Raw genomic sequence first — 21,064 nt, forward strand, 5'->3', positions numbered from 1 at the left:
GAGGGTCCAGGTATGCCCCCCCCCAAGGCAGCTTGCCTCACCCTCATCATGGGCTGCCTAATAACAAAGTCAGCAAGGGCACCTCATTTGGATGCAACCTAGATAGGAGTGCAAAATGTATCACGAATACTTTGTATATTCTTGGCCATTAAAAAAGGGGTGGCAAATGACATCATGATTTCTTTTCAGTGTGGAGTATATCAACATATTTTCGAGGTTGTAAAGGAAAAGCAGAGCTTAGCATGCTCAGAGTATCAGTGAGGGCAGTATACTAGGGGTGGAAAAATTAAGCCCCAGCTTGTTCCTAATCAAGCTCTAATTGTCTCCCCACAACAATGCCTAAAATCAAATAAATGTTTTTGCCACAGGTCACTGGAAGGAGTCGTTATCACTGGTGATGAGATGTTCTGCAAGGGAAGAAAAGAATTACTTGAAATTATTGAAAAGGACCTAGGATTCTTTATAGGTTTATTAAGCTATGGCTTTATTATCACACGGAAAGAATACTGGGATTTCTGGAAAGCAGGGGAAGACTCCAAGGAGAAAAGTCAAAAATTGCTGAATATGATCCAGGAAAGGGGGGAGGCAACTTGTTGCTGGTTCCTGGAAGAAGTAGAAAGGAAACATCCAGGCTCCATTCAGATTCTGCTAGTTGCAGTCCATGGTGAGTTTGACTTAGAGTACTTTCTGAACTTCAAGGACAGTTCCTCCTCCTTGCAACAGTCATGTCAGGTAAAGAATTGTCTTTTACAGGCTCAGGTAAAAAATTGGTCCAGGGGACAGGCCTCTCAGGGCTGAAGTCAGAATCCCCCCTGTTTGCGGAGGAAGGAAGAAGCAGTAAGGTGGAAAACCCAGCAGTTTGTGGGGAAAGTGTTGTGTGTAATCTGTGTCCCTGTGAGGTAAGTGGCTGAACACATGGGCCCAGACTGGGGGTGGGGGTGGGGCAGCTGCCACCCCCCAATCAAATAAATGAATAAAAATGCTTAACTAAAAGTAGAAATTCTAGAAAGATTTTGACAGATTTTTCTGAGCACTTGGGGTAAAAAAAAGTATTATTATTATTTTTTTTCCAATTCAGTGCTTTATTGAGTTTCATAAATAACAAAAAACAAACAAAAAATGATCTTATGTAAGTAATCTTATGTAAATATACATATAAAAAAGATTCAACCTTATACAATCTCTTTAGTTCAACATTCTTACTAAAGTATAATAGACTTCCCGTCAACTCCCAGTGCGTTTAACATTTCTAATATCGAGTGTACTTATAATTATTACCTTCATCTATTTATATTTTCTATACATTCTTACAACATATACCAATTTTGCTTATTTCTTTGTTATTATTTTACACAAGGGTCACTCAAATGTAGCCATAGATGTCACACTGCTGTTATATTTTTGTTAATATATCTTAAACATGTCCCATTTTTGAATAAATGATTGTTTTGTATTACCTCTCAACCAATTAGTCAATTGTGCCATTTATGCATATTCTAGTAATTTAGTCTGCCAGTCTATTCTCGTTGGAACCCTTTCCAGTTCATTGCAATTAAGGTTCGGGCGGCCGCAGTTGCGTATAGCTGTTGTTTAGACATTTCATTCCAAATCTGCAAGACACAGCCAGACAGATTACTCCTGAGTGTCCCAGCTCAGGAACTGGAGCCAAACCAGCCGCCTGGTTCTCTAGGGAGCTGGTAATGATTAAGTGTGTCGAGAGGGTGACTACAAGAAAGTTGGCAGAATGAGTCCGTCTGAACACAGACTAGAGCTTCTTTGAAGACCTATTCTGTGGCACTGCATTCCCATTTCCTGGAATGGAGATGTTTTCTTATGTTAAATGGCTGTGTACTTTGGGGGGGGGGCGCCCGTCCTTTCACTGTATCTCTCATGTGATTGGCTGACTGTGGGTCACATAAGAGACATTCCGTTCTCTTCCAACTGTTATTCCAGTAACTGTCTTCTTCAACTGTCTTTCTGCTTCTTTCTGTGTGTGTGAGGAGGAGGAATGGCTGCCAAGAGAGAGTTTTCAGGATACTCATTTGGGCCGTGTGTGTTAGTGTGATCTGTCTAAAGTGAAACAGAAAGAGGAAGATCCCTAAATGCTAATAGTGAGAAACCTGTGCAAGAAAATGAAGAATTACAGAAGATATCAGGATTGGCAATAGTAAATAAAACTAAGTACTTGGGAATATGGCTAACAAACAAAAATAGTAACCTATTTAAGGACAATTATACAAAAATTTGGAAATAAATTAAAAGAGATTTGCAGATGTAGAATAAGTTAAGACTATCACTCTTGGCAGGATATCAGTAGTAAAAATGAACATGTTGCCTAAAATGATGTTTTTATTTCAAATTATACCAATCATTGGAGGAAGGGCTGTTTCAAATTATGGCAAAAAGACCTATCAAAATTTATTTTGCAGTATAAAAAACCAAGAATAAAAGTTTATTAAAACATAAACTTTTAATAGGTAAAAAATACAGAGGTGGATTGGCATTACCTGTCCTAAATTTGTATTAAGATTCGGTTTGTTTAAATTGGCTAAAAGAGTGGATATTCTGGCAAGGGAAAAGACCTCGAATTAAACATCAAATCTTAGTTGATATTAAGGATAGAGGAGGCTTTTCCCTGTTGGATTTAAGACTGTATTATGAGGCGGCCTGTCTCACCTGGCTAAAGGAGTAGTGCACACTCAAAAACCCGGAATTGTTAGACCTGGAAGGGTATAACAACAGGCATGGCTGGCATGCCTACCTGGGTTATGGGCAATTCAGAGTTCACAGCAACTTTTTGAATCATATCAGAAAATCCCACTACATGGTCTGGGAAAAATATAAAGACCTTCTTGAACCAAAAGTGCCTTGGTGGGTCTCACCAATTGAAGCACTTGCAGTGAGAAGGAAGAACACAAACGGAAATTCGCCTGTATATATATAATTATTAAAAGAAGAAGAAAACCAGTTAAAACTTAAAAATTTTCAAGAAATATGAGACCAAGTGTCGGATTGGTTTCAATATTATCAATTATTTGAAACTTTTAAAAATGATAAAAAGAAAGGATTTGCGATGGAGTTTCAAATCCGACCTAGTAAACTATAAGACCAAAACCCTTTCTGAAGCATACCGACTCCTCTTTGACTGGCAAGTCAAGGAGGAGGAGGTCAAATCAGCAGTGATTAAATGGGCCAAAGACTTTGGCCACAACATAGAGATGAGCCAATGGGAACACCTACGGAAAGTTAATTGGAAATTTATGGCATGTTTTATGTTAAGGGAGAACCTCCAAAAGATGCTGTATCGATGGTATTTAACCACCTGTAAACTTTCCAAAATGTACAAAAATGTTCCAAATACATGCTGAAGATGTAGAGAACCAGGTGGAACTCCCTTCCACATGTGGTGGGTATGTAAATAGATTAAGACCTTTTGGAATGATATATATATAGAGAGAGCTCAAAACAATGTTAAATGTAACTTTTCTGAAAAAACCAGAATCATTTTTATTGGGCATTACAGGTCCAGACATTGTTAGGAAGAAAAGAAATGTTTCTGTATGCCACCACTGCCGCAAGGGTACTTATAGCAAAACACTGGAAGAGTGACAAAATTCCCACTAAATCTGAATGGTTACTAAAGCTGGTAGAATATGCTGAATTAGACAGTCTCTCTGAAAAAATCAAAGAGGAGTCAAAACAGGAGTTCGTTTCAAACTGGGAACCTCTAAGGAGATATTTAAAGAACAATTGTTGCAATCTGAACTCGGTAGCAGCCTTTGAGTAATCTCTGTGAGTCATATAGGTTAAAAGGGAGAAAACAGATTTATATATGTATGAAAATTATTATTTCATTAGTAATATATTGAGGCAATAGGTTTATTAGAGTGGAAAAACTGGGAAGGACAGGAGGTCAAGATTATGTATTAAATGTATTGTAGGAAGACATATTCTTTTGTTGGATTTTCGTTTTGACAAAATTGACTTATGTAAAATAAGGAAGGTATGTCTTTGATGTACAGATGCAAGTATGAAGAAAAAGCATATATATATATATATATATATATATTTGCTTTCGTAGATTTTCACGGGTACAGGAATGCAGGTTTTGGTGTCTTCGGGTGTCTTCCCGTGTAAGAGTTGGGGTGTCTAGGCGACGTTTCGACGAGGTCTCACTCGTCATCTTCAGGCTGGTGCTTTCGGCTTCTTGTTACTGGAACAGAGCAGGATCTCAGTGTTTGAGTTCCTATAAATACTGTTGAGGGGGTGTGGTGTATAGCCTCCAACGTTCTGGGCAGAGAGGAAGTTCCCAGGTTAGTGTGCCTTTTCTTCTTTTGTTCATTAATTACTTGAGGGATATCTTGAGAGATTTCTTGAGTGATATTCTGAGTACCATTTAGGAGGGTCATTAGGTGTGGATTAGTTGCTAAAGCTTTCGTGTCTTGACCTCTTGAGCTTGTGAAGAGTTTTTCTGAGAAGATGGCTGTACTGCACTTAGTTGTGCTCTGGCTTGGCTTCGTGTATAGGGGCGAGCTGTGGTTTTGTGCCCTGTGCCAGCCAGATCTGTGTAGGGATTGCAGGGGGGTGCAGCATCCGGAGGTGCCACTATGGTTTGGCTACTGGATGGTGTCTGTAATTTATCTGTGGAGATGGTCTGGGTTTGGGTCTGGTGTGGTTGATTGGAGATGGCGTTCTGTGTGCCTCTGGTTCTGGTGTCGGTTTTTGTGGGGAGGGCTAATTTCCAGATGTCTGGCAGGCGGGACGTGTCGTCACGCTTGTTCATGTTGTGAGGGTGTTTCTCTATCTCGATGGCTTCCATGATTATTCTCTTGTGGTGATGTTCCATGTTAAAGAGCAATTTGGAATCTGCAAAATTAATTTCGTGTCCTGTTTCTTTCATGTGTTGGTAAAGAGAGGAAGTTTTTTCTTCTTTTTTGACGGCATTCTTGTGTTCTGCGATACGTGCATTTATTCGTCTGTTTGTTTGTCCAATGTACGTGGCTGGGCAGACTTTGCAGGGTATTTCATAGACCCCTTGGTTTTCTAACTGGATTTTATCTTTGGGGTTTCTGAGGCCCTCCTTCCTTATATCAAGGGCACTACAGATAAAATTAGCAAAATCCTCCATAAACACAATATCAAAACAGCCTTTTGCACCAACCAAAAAATAGCCAATATCCTCAGAAACCCCAAAGATAAAATCCAGTTAGAAAACCAAGGGGTCTATGAAATACCCTGCAAAGTCTGCCCAGCCACGTACATTGGACAAACAAACAGACGAATAAATGCACGTATCGCAGAACACAAGAATGCCGTCAAAAAAGAAGAAAAAACTTCCTCTCTTTACCAACACATGAAAGAAACAGGACACGAAATTAATTTTGCAGATTCCAAATTGCTCTTTAACATGGAACATCACCACAAGAGAATAATCATGGAAGCCATCGAGATAGAGAAACACCCTCACAACATGAACAAGCGTGACGACACGTCCCGCCTGCCAGACATCTGGAAATTAGCCCTCCCCACAAAAACCGACACCAGAACCAGAGGCACACAGAACGCCATCTCCAATCAACCACACCAGACCCAAACCCAGACCATCTCCACAGATAAATTACAGACACCATCCAGTAGCCAAACCATAGTGGCACCTCCGGATGCTGCACCCCCCTGCAATCCCTACACAGATCTGGCTGGCACAGGGCACAAAACCACAGCTCGCCCCTATACACGAAGCCAAGCCAGAGCACAACTAAGTGCAGTACAGCCATCTTCTCAGAAAAACTCTTCACAAGCTCAAGAGGTCAAGACACGAAAGCTTTAGCAACTAATCCACACCTAATGACCCTCCTAAATGGTACTCAGAATATCACTCAAGAAATCTCTCAAGATATCCCTCAAGTAATTAATGAACAAAAGAAGAAAAGGCACACTAACCTGGGAACTTCCTCTCTGCCCAGAACGTTGGAGGCTATACACCACACCCCCTCAACAGTATTTATAGGAACTCAAACACTGAGATCCTGCTCTGTTCCAGTAACAAGAAGCCGAAAGCACCAGCCTGAAGATGACGAGTGAGACCTCGTCGAAACGTCGCCTAGACACCCCAACTCTTACACGGGAAGACACCCGAAGACACCAAAACCTGCATATATATATATATATATATAGAGTTGATATTGCTACAGGATGGAGACTTATTGGACCTAGAAGGGTTTAATAACCGCTATGGGTGGCATGCGTATTTAGGATACAAAAAGGTGAAAGTTCACAGGGGATTTACCAATCATATCATAAGAAAATTGATATACAGAGTATGGGCAAAATACAAAGAACTACTAGAACCGAAGACACCCTGGTGGATTTCACCCTTAGAAGCGATAACGGTAAAAAAGAAAAATATGGAACTAAATTGGGCTACATATAAGGACTTATTCGGGACATAGGTGGCACTGTGGGTTAAACCACAGAGCCTAGGACTTGCTGATCAGAAGGTCGGCGGTTCGAATCCCTGCGACGGGGTGAACACCCATTGCTCTGTCCCAGCTCCAGCCAACCTAGCAGTTCGAAAGCACGTCAAAGTGCAAGTAGATAAATAGGTACCGCTCCAGCGGGAAGGTAAATGGCATTTCTGTGTGCTGCTCTAGTTTCGCTGAAAGTGGCTTTGTCATGCTGGCCACATGACCTGGAAAAACTGTCTGTGGACAGACGTCGGCTCCCTCGGCCAATAAAGCGAGATAAGCGCTGCAACCTCAGAGTTGTTTGCGACTGGACCTAATGGTCAGGGGTCCTTTACCTTTTTAAAAATATGTAAAATGTATAAAACAAAACCAAATCTGTGTTGGAGGTGTAACAAATACATGTGTCTCATACATATGTGTTGAATGTGATAAAATCAAAGGCTTCTGAGATATCATGTACAAAGAGTTAAAGAAAACGTTTAACAAAACTTTGTTAAGAAAACAGAAGCTTTTTTATTGAGGAAACTAGACACCCTTGCCAACAAAGGTCCGTATAGTTAAAGCCATGGTTTTTCCAGTAGTGATGTATGGAAGTGAGAGCTGGACCATAAAGAAGACTGATTGCCGAAGAATTGATGCTTTTGAATTATGGTGCTGGAGGAGACTCTTGAGAGTCCCATGGACTGCAAGGAGATCAAATGTATCCATTCTTAAGGAAATCAGCCCTGAGTGCTCACTCGAAGGACAGATCCTGAAGCTGAGGCTCCAATACTTTGGCCACCTCATGAGAAGAGAAGACTCCTTGGAAAAGACCCTGTTGGGAAAGATTGAGGGCACAAGGAGAAGGGGATGAGATGGTTGGACAGTGTTCTCGAAGCTACAAACATGAGTCTGACCAAACTGCGGGAGGCAGTGGAAGACAGGAGTGCCTGGCGTGCTCTGGTCCAGGGGGTCACGAAGAGTTGGACACGACTAAACGACTAAACAACAACAAGACACAGATATTGCCAGAGAAAATAATAAAATATTCTTTTACGCCACGGGAGTGGCAAGAACACTAATTGCCAAAAATTGGAAAAAAGAAATAATCCCAACAAAAAAAGAATGGCAAGACAAATTATTTGATTATATTGAATTGGCCAGATTGATAGAGGCTGTTAGGAGTCAAACCAACCCAATCAAAAATTCCAAAAAGAATGAGTAGAATACAGAGAATATCTTAAAAAGCAGTGCCCTCAAATTAATACTTGGACTAGTTTCCATTAAATTCTGCAAAATAGTTTATGGTACTTAAGTTAAAAACAGAAAAAGGGGTAATAATGAACTAAAAGGGAGACAGTTTACCAAAAACGATAAAAAAACCATGATGAGGATGAAGGAAGTCAATTGGAAGAAAAGAAGAACTGAAATATGATTTGTGGGTGGGGGGTGTATGTATAAAATTGACTATTTGTTTTGTATACGTTTTCGTACGTTATGTTTATTTGTACTTTTTTGTTTTGTGTTGTGTTGTTTTGTTGTTTCTATTTGTTGTTTGTTTCTCTTTTGATTCTGTACCTGTATTATTATTTTCATGTCCAGTTTGACAAGTGTGTGTGTATGTTATAAATAAACTCAATAATTGTTAATTTTTTTTAGATGAAAGAGAAAGATCCCTAAACGTTTATAGGGAGAAACCTGTGCAGGGGCTCTGTGTAAGGAACAGGGGGAATACTGCTGAGGTGAAAGAAAAAACCTTTCATAAGAAACTGTAAGACCTGAGTGAGAACTACTATGGCCAAAATGAATGCAGAACAAAGTACCGTAAATTTCGCTCTATAACACGCAGATTTTTTTCTCCTAAAAAGTAAGGGGAAATGTCTGTGCTTGTTATTGAGCGAATGTGTGGTCCCTGGAGCTGACTCGCCGGAGCGCAGGGGCAAAAATCAGGCAAAAATAAGATCGGGCAGGCGGAGGGAAGGCGGAAGCTGCTGCTTTCCTGCATTCTGCCTCAGGGTCTTACTGCCCACCCGCTTCTGTTGCTGCGTTTGCTCAAACTCAACAAAGAGGAAAGGATTGAGTCCTTCCTTCTAATTCTTTCCTAGTCACACTGCATGCAGGCTCCAGCCCACCACCTCCTCCTCTCCGTGCTCTAGGGACTCGCAGGCAGCCGAAAAATATGCAGGTGGGAGAGAGAGAGAGAGGGCTGGCTTGGGTGGGGGGGAACTTTTGCCTTCCTTTCCTCCCCCCCTGTTAAACCCCTCCCCTGCATTCTTAACCAGCTGCTTCTCCGCACACCCCTCTTGTGCTCCTTGTCCCTTCTGTGTTTTTCCTTCCCTCCCCATTTGAAACATGGTGACAAAGCACGGATCCACATGGATCCTCAGGATTTTTGCATTGGGTCACCCCAAATTCACCATCAGATCACATAGCATGTCCATGGCTACATCTTGCACCAAAAAATCACGCACCCACAGTTGCCTAGGGTCGCAGTGGTGCAAAAATGTGGTTACAAAGCATGGATCCACATGGATCCTCAGGATTTTTGCATTGGGCTACTCCAAACTCACTGTCAGATCACATGTCTGTGGCCACAGCATGAATCACAAAAACCATACATCCACTGTTTCATTTAGAATTTTTTTTTCTTGTCTTCCTCCTCTAAAAACTACGTGCGTGTTATCATGGAACTTTGGAGTGTCAGGCATAGCCCTATTGGCTTTAGCCCAAACGTAGCAGAGTTTTCCTGCACAGCGAAGAAGCTAGTTGCGGCAGTAATGACTAGTCAGCTAGACTCAGAATAACTATTTACAGGATTTATTAAAAGGAAAAATAAAACCAGCAGAGTTTCTGCATACAAATAAAAGCAAAATAAACCCTCTCTTTCTTTCTTTCTCTCTCTCTCTCATAACCATACACAGCACTTCTAACTCCTAACACACCTCACATCAAACTGTGCTAGCAATCCCTAGATAACAGAGTTGAGTGCTGCTCGTTAACCAATCAGAGTGAGTAGTTTCTAGGTCAAGCAGACCTGGGCTTTCTGCCAAGAGTAAATTGACTCCAGCTTGAGTTAATTGGAGAAGCTAGAATCTGCAAGTTTCTCACGAGAACCAATTAACAGAAACTGAAACCGAAACTGAACACCCCCTCACAGATTCTGCTGAACAATTAACACCAAATACACCTATGTAGGAGATTATTTTTCCAGCAAACCTAAACCCTTGCACATTCGCTTGTTCTTTATCTTTGCCAATGGTTTAGTTAACACATCTGCTACATTTTCTTCACTTGACACATAAGTACAGGTGATTACATTGTCTTGTACACAGCAACGTACATTTTGGTATTTTACAGAGATATGTTTGGAACGCGATTTGAAACCCTCTGTTTTACTTAAGGTTATACAAGCTTGATTATCAATGTAAACTTGTACTGGTTCTCCACAATTTACATTTAAATCTGCTAACAAATGCTTGAAATAAATCACCTCGTTGCACAATTCACTCAATGCGGCGTACTCTGATTCCGTTGATGACACACTTACAACGTCTTGCTTGCGTGACCGCCAGCTGATTAAAGCTCCACCGACCATTATGACTAGTCCTGTGACAGATTTTCTATCTGGCAAATTTCCCCAGTCACTATCACAGTAGCAACTCAACATTTCATCCTCGGAAGAATTTAATTGTAACATATAGCCAATTGTCTGTTTGAGATACCTCAGAACTTGTTTTACCCCTTTCCAGGCATTTAGTGTGGGTTTTGAGACCAATCTACTTAATATGCCTACTGCGTAGCTAATATCAGGTCTGGACCACTGTGCTAGATACAATAAACTTCCAATTACAGAGTGATATACATCAGGATGTTCAAATTCAGGACTCTCATCTACGTGAAGTGTTTTTATGAAACCTGGATCCATAGGCACCGCTGCCCCTTTGCAATCCTGCATCCTGTATGTAGTCAGTAGTTGTTTAACTTTGTTCTGCTGACTAATTAGACAGCTGCCATCTTGGGCCCAGCACACTTCCAACCCTAGATATGTCCTAACCGGGCCTAAGTCCTTCACTTTGAACTTACTGGACAATTGCTTGGCAAATCTTTTAGTTTGTTTATCTGTTTTACAGGCATACAAAACATCATCTACATAAATCAGACAAAACTCTTGATCACTGCCTGTACCACGTACATAAACACAATTGTCAGCTGTACTCTGCTTGAAACCAAATGACACTAAGGCCTCATGGAAACATCTGTTCCAAGATCTTGCAGCCTGTTTGAGACCGTATAGAGCTTTGTTTAATTTCAACACTCTATTGGAACCTGTCTCATAACCAGGCGGTTCGGCTAGATACAGGTCTTCTGATATTGATGCATGTAAATATGCAGTCTGAATGTCAAAATGGTTTAACAGGAGTTTTCTCTTTGCTCCAAGCGTTAGAATCAGCCTTACACTGTCCCCCTTAGCAGTAGGGGAAAAAGTTTCGTCATAATCTTTTCCAGGCCTCTGAGAATATCCTTGAGCCACTAAACGAGCTTTGTATTTGTACTCTCCTGTCACCAGAGGTTTAAGTTTGTACACCCACCTGCAGCCTACAATCTTTGCCCCCTCAGGCGCTGCTACTGGTGTAAAAACCTTGTGCTCATTCAGAGAGGACATCTCTTCCTCCATTGCCTGTTTCCAGCGCTCTGCCTTCTCTTTTGGTAACTTTAACACTTCCTGAAAACTCTTGGGTTCTGCACTTACACTAAACACATTTGCAGTATCAGGAGAAAAACGCACCGGAGGCACTCCTTTGTTTTGTCTTTTAGATCTTCTGGGAGAAAATTTTTCTTCTGACCCACTTTCCTCCTCAGAACTACGACCTCTCTTTTGTTGCTTAGCAACTGGTCTCTGGCTAACTCCACTTTCTTGAGAGCTCTTATCTGAACTTTCCTCCCCCTCAGACTCTGATTCTCTGTGTCTACCTTCAGAGTCATGAAGCTCCTGGGAAGGTTCAAACCAAACCTCAGTATTGGCATGTAGTCTCTCCCAGCCACTATGTTCACAAAAACTGGCATTCCTGGAGATCACAATGCCATTTGTCCCTTCAGCAAAGCGGAAACCTTTTCCCAGCTCCTGGTAACCCACAAACACTAGCTGTTTGGTCTTAGGATCTCCCTTCTTCCTCATTTGTTTCGGAATTAATACCCAGGCTTTTGATCCAAACACATGCAAATGGTCAATTTTGGGTTTTTTCTGAAACAATTTAAAGTACGGGGTTGTACCTATTGTTTGATGAAAGAGCCTATTTTGGAGATAACACGCGGTGAGCATGCTCTCCCCCCAATAAGACATGGGTAAATCAGCATCATCAAGCATGGCAAACATCATATCTTGTAAAGATCTGTTTTTTCGTTCTGCAACGCCATTCTCCTCTGGGGAAAAAACGTTTGTTTTTCTATGCCCAATGCCACGCTTTTGTAACCAATCTCTAAAGGCATTTGACATAAATTCGCCACCTCTGTCCGTCTGAATCCTTCTGAGTTTAACAGACAGAAATCTTTCCACAGATGCCACCCAGCCTTTAAACTTAGTGAACACGTCACCCTTATTTTTCATGGGAAAAACCCAAGAATAACGCGTGGCGTCATCCACAATTGTTAGTGAAAAACGCGATCCACCCCTGCTTACAGCAAATGGACCAATTACGTCCATGTGAACCAGCTGTAGCGGTGACTCACTAACTCTGTCACTTCTGGGGTAAGAGACTCTGTGGGTTTTAACCTTTTTACAGACATTACAATCAAGGTACTTGTTACAACTCTTTAAATTACCCCCATCAGCCAATTCAGACATTTTTAGTACACTTTTCCAGCAAGCATGCCCCATTTTCCTATGCAATAAGTGCACACAGTTGTCATGTATAGCTTTGTTATTCACTGCAGGCTGAGATTTACTGACTACTGCTGCAACTTGAGATCCTGCTTTAAGCCAAAACAAGCCTCCCTCTGACTTAGCAGTGCCTAAAATCTCACCAGCCTTCTTAATAATGCAACTGTCTCCTTCAAAATACACTTTAAACCCAGCTTTTAGCAAACAATCTACAGACATCAGATTGCTCCTTAATGACGGCACACAAAGTACATTTTGCAGGCATTCACGAAGACAAGGAACAAAAACCGCACCCCCCGAAATCACTTCGGAAGTACTTCCGTCTGCTAGAGCCACCTGGCTGCGCTGTGCTGAGTTCTTGGAAACAAATAATTCATCTGAATTCACGATGTGGCGAGACGCTCCCGAATCGACCACCCAGACCGCTTGTTTCTCATCAGCACTCTTGACCTCGCCGGTCACCAGCTGAGCCGACTGTTTTCGTTTGAAGAATTTCTTTTTACGCTGCTGCTGCTGCTGATCTCGTCTCTGCTCCTGCACCGGCAACTGAGACTTGACCAACTCCGGACATTGTCGTTTTAGATGCGCTGAAGACCCACATCGGAAACAACGCCTAACAGCAAACGCTGACTCCTCACCAGTACGCTGCTTTTGCTTCACCTCTGGCACGGCATGAGAACTCCTTCCAAACCGCCCGCCTGTAGAAGCCTCTGCAGCCAACGACCTTTCTTGCCTCTTCTGCCATTCTTCAATCAAACGCCCAGTAACGTAACTGACTGATAAATCACGCTCCTGTATGCCTTCTAGAGACAAAACTAAATTATCCCAGCTTTCCGGGAGAGAACTCAAAATAATAGCCACCTTCTCCTGCTGGTCTAATGCACAGTCTCTTTCCTGTAGCGCAGAAAACTTTAACTGTAAACTGTGTAGGTGTTCCTGCATTGTAACCCCAGGCTGTAACATTGCCTTGTACAATGCCTTGCGAATGAACAGCTTGGAAACCGCTGTCTCACGCACATGGAGTTCTTTAAGTGCTTGCCACACACCTCTAGCTGTCTTGATTCCCCTCACATACGGCAACTGGGAATCTTCCAGTCCCAAGACAATTGTGGCCCTTGCTCTTTGGTCTTTATCGAGGTCTTCATCATCAGGCTTCGTAGGAAACTTACTCACCACTTGCCAGAGACGATCCCTCTGCAGCACTGCCTGCATGCGTTCCGACCACAGCAAGTAATTGGAGTCATTCAGACGCTCAAAAGCCATCTGAACTGGTTGTGAGGTCATCTTGAAAGCGATGTCCCTGGAACCCGGAACCAGCTACTCACGACCACCGAGAGAGAAAACAGGAACCACAGCACCCAGCACTCACACGCTGCAGCTGTTGTCCTTGTGTCCGCTGCGTCACCAGCTCACCACGGTCAGGAACCAGCCAGAGAACAACAACTTCTGGAACTACTGGAACCAACGCCGTTGATGCTGACACCACCACAACTCAGGCTGGCAGCACAATGCCCATAACCTCATGGAACTTTGGAGTGTCAGGCATAGCCCTATTGGCTTTAGCCCAAACGTAGCAGAGTTTTCCTGCACAGCGAAGAAGCTAGTTGCGGCAGTAATGACTAGTCAGCTAGACTCAGAATAACTATTTACAGGATTTATTAAAAGGAAAAATAAAACCAGCAGAGTTTCTGCATACAAATAAAAGCAAAATAAACCCTCTCTTTCTTTCTTTCTCTCTCTCTCTCATAACCATACACAGCACTTCTAACTCCTAACACACCTCACATCAAACTGTGCTAGCAATCCCTAGATAACAGAGTTGAGTGCTGCTCGTTAACCAATCAGAGTGAGTAGTTTCTAGGTCAAGCAGACCTGGGCTTTCTGCCAAGAGTAAATTGACTCCAGCTTGAGTTAATTGGAGAAGCTAGAATCTGCAAGTTTCTCACGAGAACCAATTAACAGAAACTGAAACCGAAACTGAACATGTTATGGTCTGGTGCGTGTTATAGAGCAAAAAATACAGTAGCTATATTTGTATTTGTGGGTTTGACCTCAAGCAGTGCTCCTTGGTGTGGTCATATGGGTGTTAGAAACAAACAGGAATGTCCTGCTTTCAGGTGGAAAAGGGGTCTGGTGCCCATATTAATGATAAATTATTTTGTAACAGGATCTTCCAGAGACAATCAGACCAGAGGTGTTTTTGGACTCAGAAACAAGTCATGAAAGTTACAGGTGAGCAATGTCTCTCTCAGATCTCGCAGAGCTTTCTCCTTTAAGGGAAAGTTGATTTTCTTTTTAGGTTTCAGAGAAGTGTTCCGCAGAACACATCTGGTATATGAAGGTCTCGCAATGATCACATGTGGTGGTACTCTCTAAAACAGTGTTTCCCAAACGTTTTTGGGCAACGGCACACCTGTTTACTGAAAAAAAATCTCGCGGCACACCACCATTAAAGCCCCGCCCCGTGACGTCAGCGCGCAGCGTCACGCCGGGAGGGACGCACAAAAGTGAAAGTTTTTTCCCTCCCCCTTGCCGGGGAACCTCCAAGCTTTGGGCAGGCAGGCAGGCAGAGCTGGGAAGGGGGTTTCCAGGGGACACGGCAGCTCCTCGAAAGGCTTCTCTCAGCTGCGCTCAATCCTCCTCGGAGAGGATTTCCCCTCCGGTCCCATGCCTTCGTTTGGGGCATCGCTCCGGCTGCTCCCTCTCCCGCCGCGCAGGAGCGATGCCTCTCTCTGGCTCTCCCTCCGCGCAGGCTGAGGGAGGGAGGGAGGTGCGCGTGTGACCCATCTCTGCTGGGAGACCAAACCCAGCGAGGCAGAGTCGCGCGGAGGCGCCCAGGCAGCGCTGCCGGCTGCGAGGAGGAGCGCCAGGCAGCAGCAGGAGGCGCGGCCTCTCCTCACCGCCGCCGCCCCGCCTCTCGCCGCCCGACTTGCCCGCCTCCCTCCAGGCATCTCGCGGCACACGAGGCAACGTCTCACGGCACACTCGTGTGCCGCGGAACACCGGTTGGGAAACACTTCTCTAAAACATTCCCAAACTACATCTGTGTCAGGGACTGGGCAGAGGAGGAGTGGTGGAGACCGCCCCCCCCCCCGAACCTTCCAGGGAGGAAGACGAGGAAGACAGTATAGATTTAGAACAGGGGTTTGAGGGAGGTCACAGCTCAGAGTCAGATGAGAGGGAAATTTGGGAAATCATGGGAGAGCCAGAGCAACGCACCGCTAACACGTTATCATTAGAAAGTATTCCAGACCCTCCATCTTCCAGAACCCAGCGAGCCTTAACAGTAGGAGAGCAAAGACACCCCCCCCATACTGTCTTCCTCTTCCTCCTCCCTGGAAGGTTGGGGGGGCGAGTTTGGAGTGGGGATTGCTTCCCATCAGGAAGAGGCAGAGGTGGAGGCTAGAGGGGAGGTGGGCCAGGAGACAGATGTGAGGCAGGCTGCTTCCCATCAGGAAGATGCAGAGGGTGTTCAGCTGGTGTTTAATCCACTTCTTTTTCCATTTTTCCCTTTGTGCCATTCAGACTGTGCTTCACGGAGGCTGGATTCTTCCTTTGCTTTTATACTGATGTCATATTTGAGGTGAGAGGAGCTGTGACCATCACCTACCACTTTGATTCATGGTCTAAGCACCTGGCTGAACAGAACACGGAGGACTGGGTTGTCGCTGGGCCTTTGATCAACATTGAAGCAGATCCAGCAGAGGCTGTGGCAGCTGTTCACTTCCCTCACTTCTTGTGTCTTGCAGGTATGACAGGTAAAAAAGCTTGCAACAAAATAAATACAGCAGTACCTCGCTTTTTGAACGTAATCAAATTCTGAAACGTTGAAAAACTAAGGTAGTTTGCAGATAGGGAAACAAATAACTTGCACTCAGTGGAAGCTGCGTTTCCTGTTTGACTTTCATGGTGTATTCAAAAACCGAAGCATTTACTTTCGGGTTTATGCCGTTCAAAAACCAAAATGTTCGTCAACAGAGACATTAAAAAACTGAGGTACTTTACTGAGCAGGGAGAGGCTGAAGTTGAGGCTGGAGGAGGTGGACCAGGAGACAGATGTGAGGCAGGCTGCTGAAGAAGCCAGGGGAGTCTCTCCTCCCTGCTGCGACAAGCTCCCTTCCCCACTGGTCTCCCAGAACCAGAAGAGGTACAGTGGCATGTGGTCAGTGGACTTGGGGGAAGAGGCTAGTTTCCTAAGTATTATGCACTGAGTTGAATAGGATCCAAAAGGCAGCAGTCTGATTGGTCCTTGAACAATAGTATTCAGAATGCAGCAGTCTGATTGGTCCTAGAACAATAGGGTCCAGAATGCAGCAGTATGATTGCTCCGCAGGAGCCACTCAATCCAGCTCTAGGTGGAAGTGAATCCGCAACCTGATTGGCCTACAGGAGAATCCCAGAATTAGCCAATCACGTGCCGCCCATTGTGTCAATAATGTATATAAAGCATATATTTTGGGAGAACTTGCATTCCTCACTACTATGAGCTGAATAAATAGCATGAAATCCACACTTGACTCCGAGTTTATTTCACTGGCGACGAGGATGGGATCCTGCTGAGCTGACTGCCACACACAGCACCGCCACCTGCCGCACCGCTGCCTCACACCGTGTATCCGGGCTTCAGCTCCGGGCCCCAAGGAACTCAGAATGGCATCCAACAGCAGCTTCTCGGCATTCAGCTCAGCATCAGGAGACTGGGAAGCGTACGCCTCCCATTTCACCTTCCTCCTAGAGGCCAAGGGGGTCACCAACGAAGAAGATGCCAAGAAGAGGGCGATATTCTTCAGCATCTTTGGAGAGGAGACGTTTGAAATCACCTGGGCTCTCCTTGCGTCTGAAGATGTCACTACTGTTCCTTACAATACAAGAATGGAACGGCTGAAGGGGCACTTCTCGCCGCAGCCCTCAGTGGTGGCTTGTCAAAATGCCTTGTACGCAAAGCGGCAAGCCCCTGGGGAAACCATAACTGGGTTTGTGACCTCTCTCTGCCAAGCCGCCCGGTTCTGCAACTTCTCAGAGCTGGAGGACATGCTTTGTGACCGCCTCGTCGGTGGCCTGAAGGATGAGAAGCTTCAATGACGCCTCTACGCCAGGAAGGACCTAATGTTCCAGGTCGCGCTGGAGGAAGCCCTGGCAACGGAAGCTGCCGAGAGGTCGACGCAAGAGGCTCGGCCGAGCCTGTCCGAACCGAGGGTCGCTGACGACTCAGGATCTGACAGGGAGGTGGTGCACCGAGTACAGCAGTGCACTCAAGCAGCGCACAGACCACAGCTGCCTCAACGAAAAGGAGGGAACTGCGTAAGCTGTGGAGAGAGTCACGAGAAAAGGACCTGCCATTTCCGCAACTCAGACTGCAGGCAGTGCAGGAAATCAGGACACATTGCCTGGGTGTGTTGGGCTCAGCCCACCCGAGGCCAGGCCTCAGATGACCGATCCAAGGGCCCCAGGCCCCGGGGCCCAACACACCAAGGCAACTCGACAGAGATCATGGACTGCCGGGTATACCAGTTGCCCCACCCCAGCAGAGAAAATTTATGTAGAGGTACAGATAGAAGGGGCTCCGTGCCACATGGAGCTTGACACGGGTTCAACTCTATCCATAATCTCGGCAAGAACCTTAAGGAAACTGCCCTACTGGGGGTCCCAAACTCAGGCCAGCCCCATTCACCTTCCGGGACTTCCAGAAACGTAAGGTCCCCACAATGGGGGTGGGGACCTTCAGGGTGCAATATTGAGGATGGACACAGCAACTGGACTTGCTTGTGGTCAAGGGCCCCTGCATTAGCTTACTGGGATTGGCATGGTTTGGACCACTGGGGCTAGCCGTCCCTGGGGTGAACCGTACTAGCTTACAAGTGGACATGGATGCCATATGCAAGGAATTTCTGGAGGTTTTCGATGGGAAATTGGGACAGTATATGCCCCCCATTACGACCGGTCAGGTTCAAGGCCCATCGGGTTCTGTTCGCCCTGAAACCCCGTATAGACGAGGAATTGGACCGGCTTGTGGAGCAAGGAGTGCTGGAGCCTGTGCCTAATGCCCCCTGGGAAACCCCAATTGTCACACCCGTCAAGCCTAATTCAGTCTGCATCTGCGCAGACTACAAATGTACCACAAACAAGGCCCTCACGGCCCACGCCTACCCAGTGCCAGTGGTCAGCCATGTCCTCGCCACCCTGGCTGGGTAAAAAATTTTCGGCAAGCTGAACTTGGCCCAAGCCTATCAACAGCTGCCAGTGGATGAAGCCACAGCAGAGGCACAGACGATTGTGACGCACAGAGGAGCATTCAGGGTAAAGCGGCTACAATTCGGTGTCAGCGTGGCACCAGACATATTCCAGAATCTAATGGACTCTCTTCTTAAAGGGATCTAATGGACTCTCTCCTCAAAGGGATTCCTGGTGTCACCCCCTTCTTCGATGATGTGTTGATTGCCGGGCCCACGCCAGAGGAGTTTGAGGACCGCCTCCGCACTGTTCTCCACCGTTTCCAGATGGCGGGTCTCAAGGTGAAGTGGGAAAAGTGTCTACTAGGAGTGCCTCAGGTGGACTTTCTGGGATTTATGGTGGACGCAGAAGGGGTCCACCCAACTGGGGACAAGGTACGGGCCATTTGTGATGCCACAGCGCCCAAGGGCAAGACTGAACTTCAGGCCTTCTTGGGATTATTAAACATTTACCATACTTTCCTTCCCCACAAGGCAGCGGTAGCAGAGCCCCTACTGGACTCCTGGACAAGCGGGCCCCTTGGGTGTGGGGCCAGCGCCAGGAGGCCGCATTCCAGGCAGTCACAGACTTGATCGTCTCAAACTTGGTCTTGGCACACTTCGACGAGAAGCTGCCGGTGGTGCTAGCATGCGATGCCTCACCCTACGGCATCGGCGCTGTCCTGGGACACCAACGCCTGGATGGAAGAGAGGTGCCGGTGGCGTATTTTTCCCAGACACTCGACGCAACTGAGCGGAACTACTCTCAAACTGACAAGGAGGGTCTTGCCAGCTACCAGTATGCACTGATTCACCGACCTGGGAAGGCGATGGGCCATGCGGATGCCCTCAGCAGGCTACCACTACCGGAAACAGGCCCTGACCCAGCACCTGCACAAGAGGTTATGAGCCTGGAGCTGCTTCCCGACTGCCCCATTTAGGCACAAGAAGTTGTGCACCATTCCAAGAAAGGTAGGGTCATCTCCCGGGTCCTTGACTGGGTGTGGAGGGGATGGCGCAGCAGCAGCCCCGGGCCAGAATTCACTGGCTACACAACCCGCAAACATGAACTGTTGGCCCACAAGGGGTGCCCGTTATGGGGAAGCAGGGTCGTTGTTCCCCAGCTCCTCCACAAAAGGGTCTTCACAGCCCTACATAAGACATACCCAGGGATAGTGAGAGTGAAGGCCCTTGCCAGGAGTTATGTGTGGTGGCTGGGGATTGACGGAGAGATAGAGACCTGGGTCAAACACTGCCAGGCCTGCCAAGAATCCCGCCCAGATCCCCCAAGGGCCCCAGTCCAGTCCTGGGAGTCCGTCCGAGCACCATGGTCACGCCTGCATGTGGACTTCGCTGGCCCCTTTCAGGGGAAGACATTCTTCATAGTGGTGGACTCCTACACCAAATGGCTGGTCACACTGGTACCATCCACTTCCACGTCCGGAGCCATCCGGGTACTACGCAGGCTGTTTGCAACCCACGGGCTCCCTGACACTCTCATCTCAGACAACGGAACCACATTTACGTCAGGAGAATTCCAGACCATCACAGCGCAGAACACCATCCGCCACATCCGCTTGGCGCCATTCCACCATGCCACCAATGGCCAAGCAGAGCGCATGGTGCGGACCACCAAGGACACCATCCGCCGCATGATGCAAGGGGATTGGGAGTACCACCTTGCCACATTCCTTCTAGCACAGCACAGCACCCCCAGCTCAACCACTGGCCGGAGCCCCGCTGAACTACTAATGGGCAGGCGCCTCGCAATCAGACTGGACTGCCTTCACCCTGACAGAGCTCAGGATTAGGTAGCGGTGGGGGGAGGCAGGAACGCCTGGACCTTTGTGGCCCAGGACCCAGTGTACGCAAAGAATTTTGGGGCAGGCCCACCACAGTCACCAGGGTCACTGGCCCCGTGTTGTACGAAGTGCTAACAGGGGGGGGGGAATGCTGGCGCCGCCACTGCGACCAGATACGGCGACGATTCCCGGGAGAAACCCAGGAGGAGGACAGGTCAGAGGAGTCCCAAGGGAACAGCGGGGCAGTGAGGCCCATAGAGCAGGAGGGGCCAGCAGGAGAGGCAGAATCAGTAAATACAGAGAGGACCCGTGAGGCCGAAAGGACACCAGAACCAGAACCACGACTGAGCGAGCCGGTTGCACCAGACCAAACAACCCCATCACAGCCAGCCTCCTTGGAACACGAGCCAGAACCTGGAGCCCGGACCAGGGAACACCCCAGGCCGCAACGCACACGTAGGCCACTGGCATACCTTGAGGACTATGAATGCGACCTCCCGGGCAGGACTGGAACTTAGAGGGGAGGGGTGTTATGTACTGAGTTGAATAGGATCCAGAAGGCAGCAGTCTGATTGGTCCTAGAACAATAGGGTCCAGAATGCAGCAGTCTGATTGGTCCTAGAACAATGCAGCAGTCTGATTGGTCCGCAGGAGCCACCCAATCCAGCTCCAGGTGGAAGTGAATCCACAACCTGATTGGCCTACAGGAGAATCCCAGAATTAGCCAATCAC

General features: G+C 46.3%; 1 protein-coding gene and 2 long non-coding RNA genes across 7 annotated transcripts in view; 1 reads left to right on the forward strand and 2 right to left on the reverse strand.

The window, feature by feature from the left end:
* Window positions 1-21,064, forward strand: part of LOC308570843 (uncharacterized protein) — a 47,352-nt gene that overhangs the window by 12,828 nt on the left and 13,460 nt on the right. For 4 of the 5 annotated variants that reach the window (XM_081165846.1, XM_081165844.1, XM_081165843.1 and 1 more), the window contains exons 3-6: window positions 369-664; window positions 754-899; window positions 14,489-14,553; window positions 15,847-16,079. In XM_081165846.1, coding sequence (XP_081021972.1) covers window positions 369-664; window positions 754-899; window positions 14,489-14,553; window positions 15,847-16,079 — 740 coding nt within the window. The remainder of the gene's footprint in view (window positions 1-368; window positions 665-753; window positions 900-14,488; window positions 14,554-15,846; window positions 16,080-21,064) is intronic. The other variant, XM_081165845.1, reaches the window with a different exon arrangement.
* On the reverse strand, window positions 1,059-8,259 carry LOC308570922. The gene is made up of 2 exons (XR_014001225.1): window positions 8,142-8,259; window positions 1,059-2,120 (listed from the first exon to the last, which is right to left on the reverse strand). It is a non-coding gene; the product is annotated as an uncharacterized lncRNA (long non-coding RNA).
* On the reverse strand, window positions 14,580-15,716 carry LOC308570925. The gene is made up of 2 exons (XR_014001232.1): window positions 15,339-15,716; window positions 14,580-14,689 (listed from the first exon to the last, which is right to left on the reverse strand). It is a non-coding gene; the product is annotated as an uncharacterized lncRNA (long non-coding RNA).

This window comes from Podarcis bocagei, assembly GCF_964188305.1.
Source record: "Podarcis bocagei genome assembly, chromosome: 13".
Classification (NCBI taxonomy): Eukaryota; Metazoa; Chordata; class Lepidosauria; order Squamata; family Lacertidae; genus Podarcis; species Podarcis bocagei.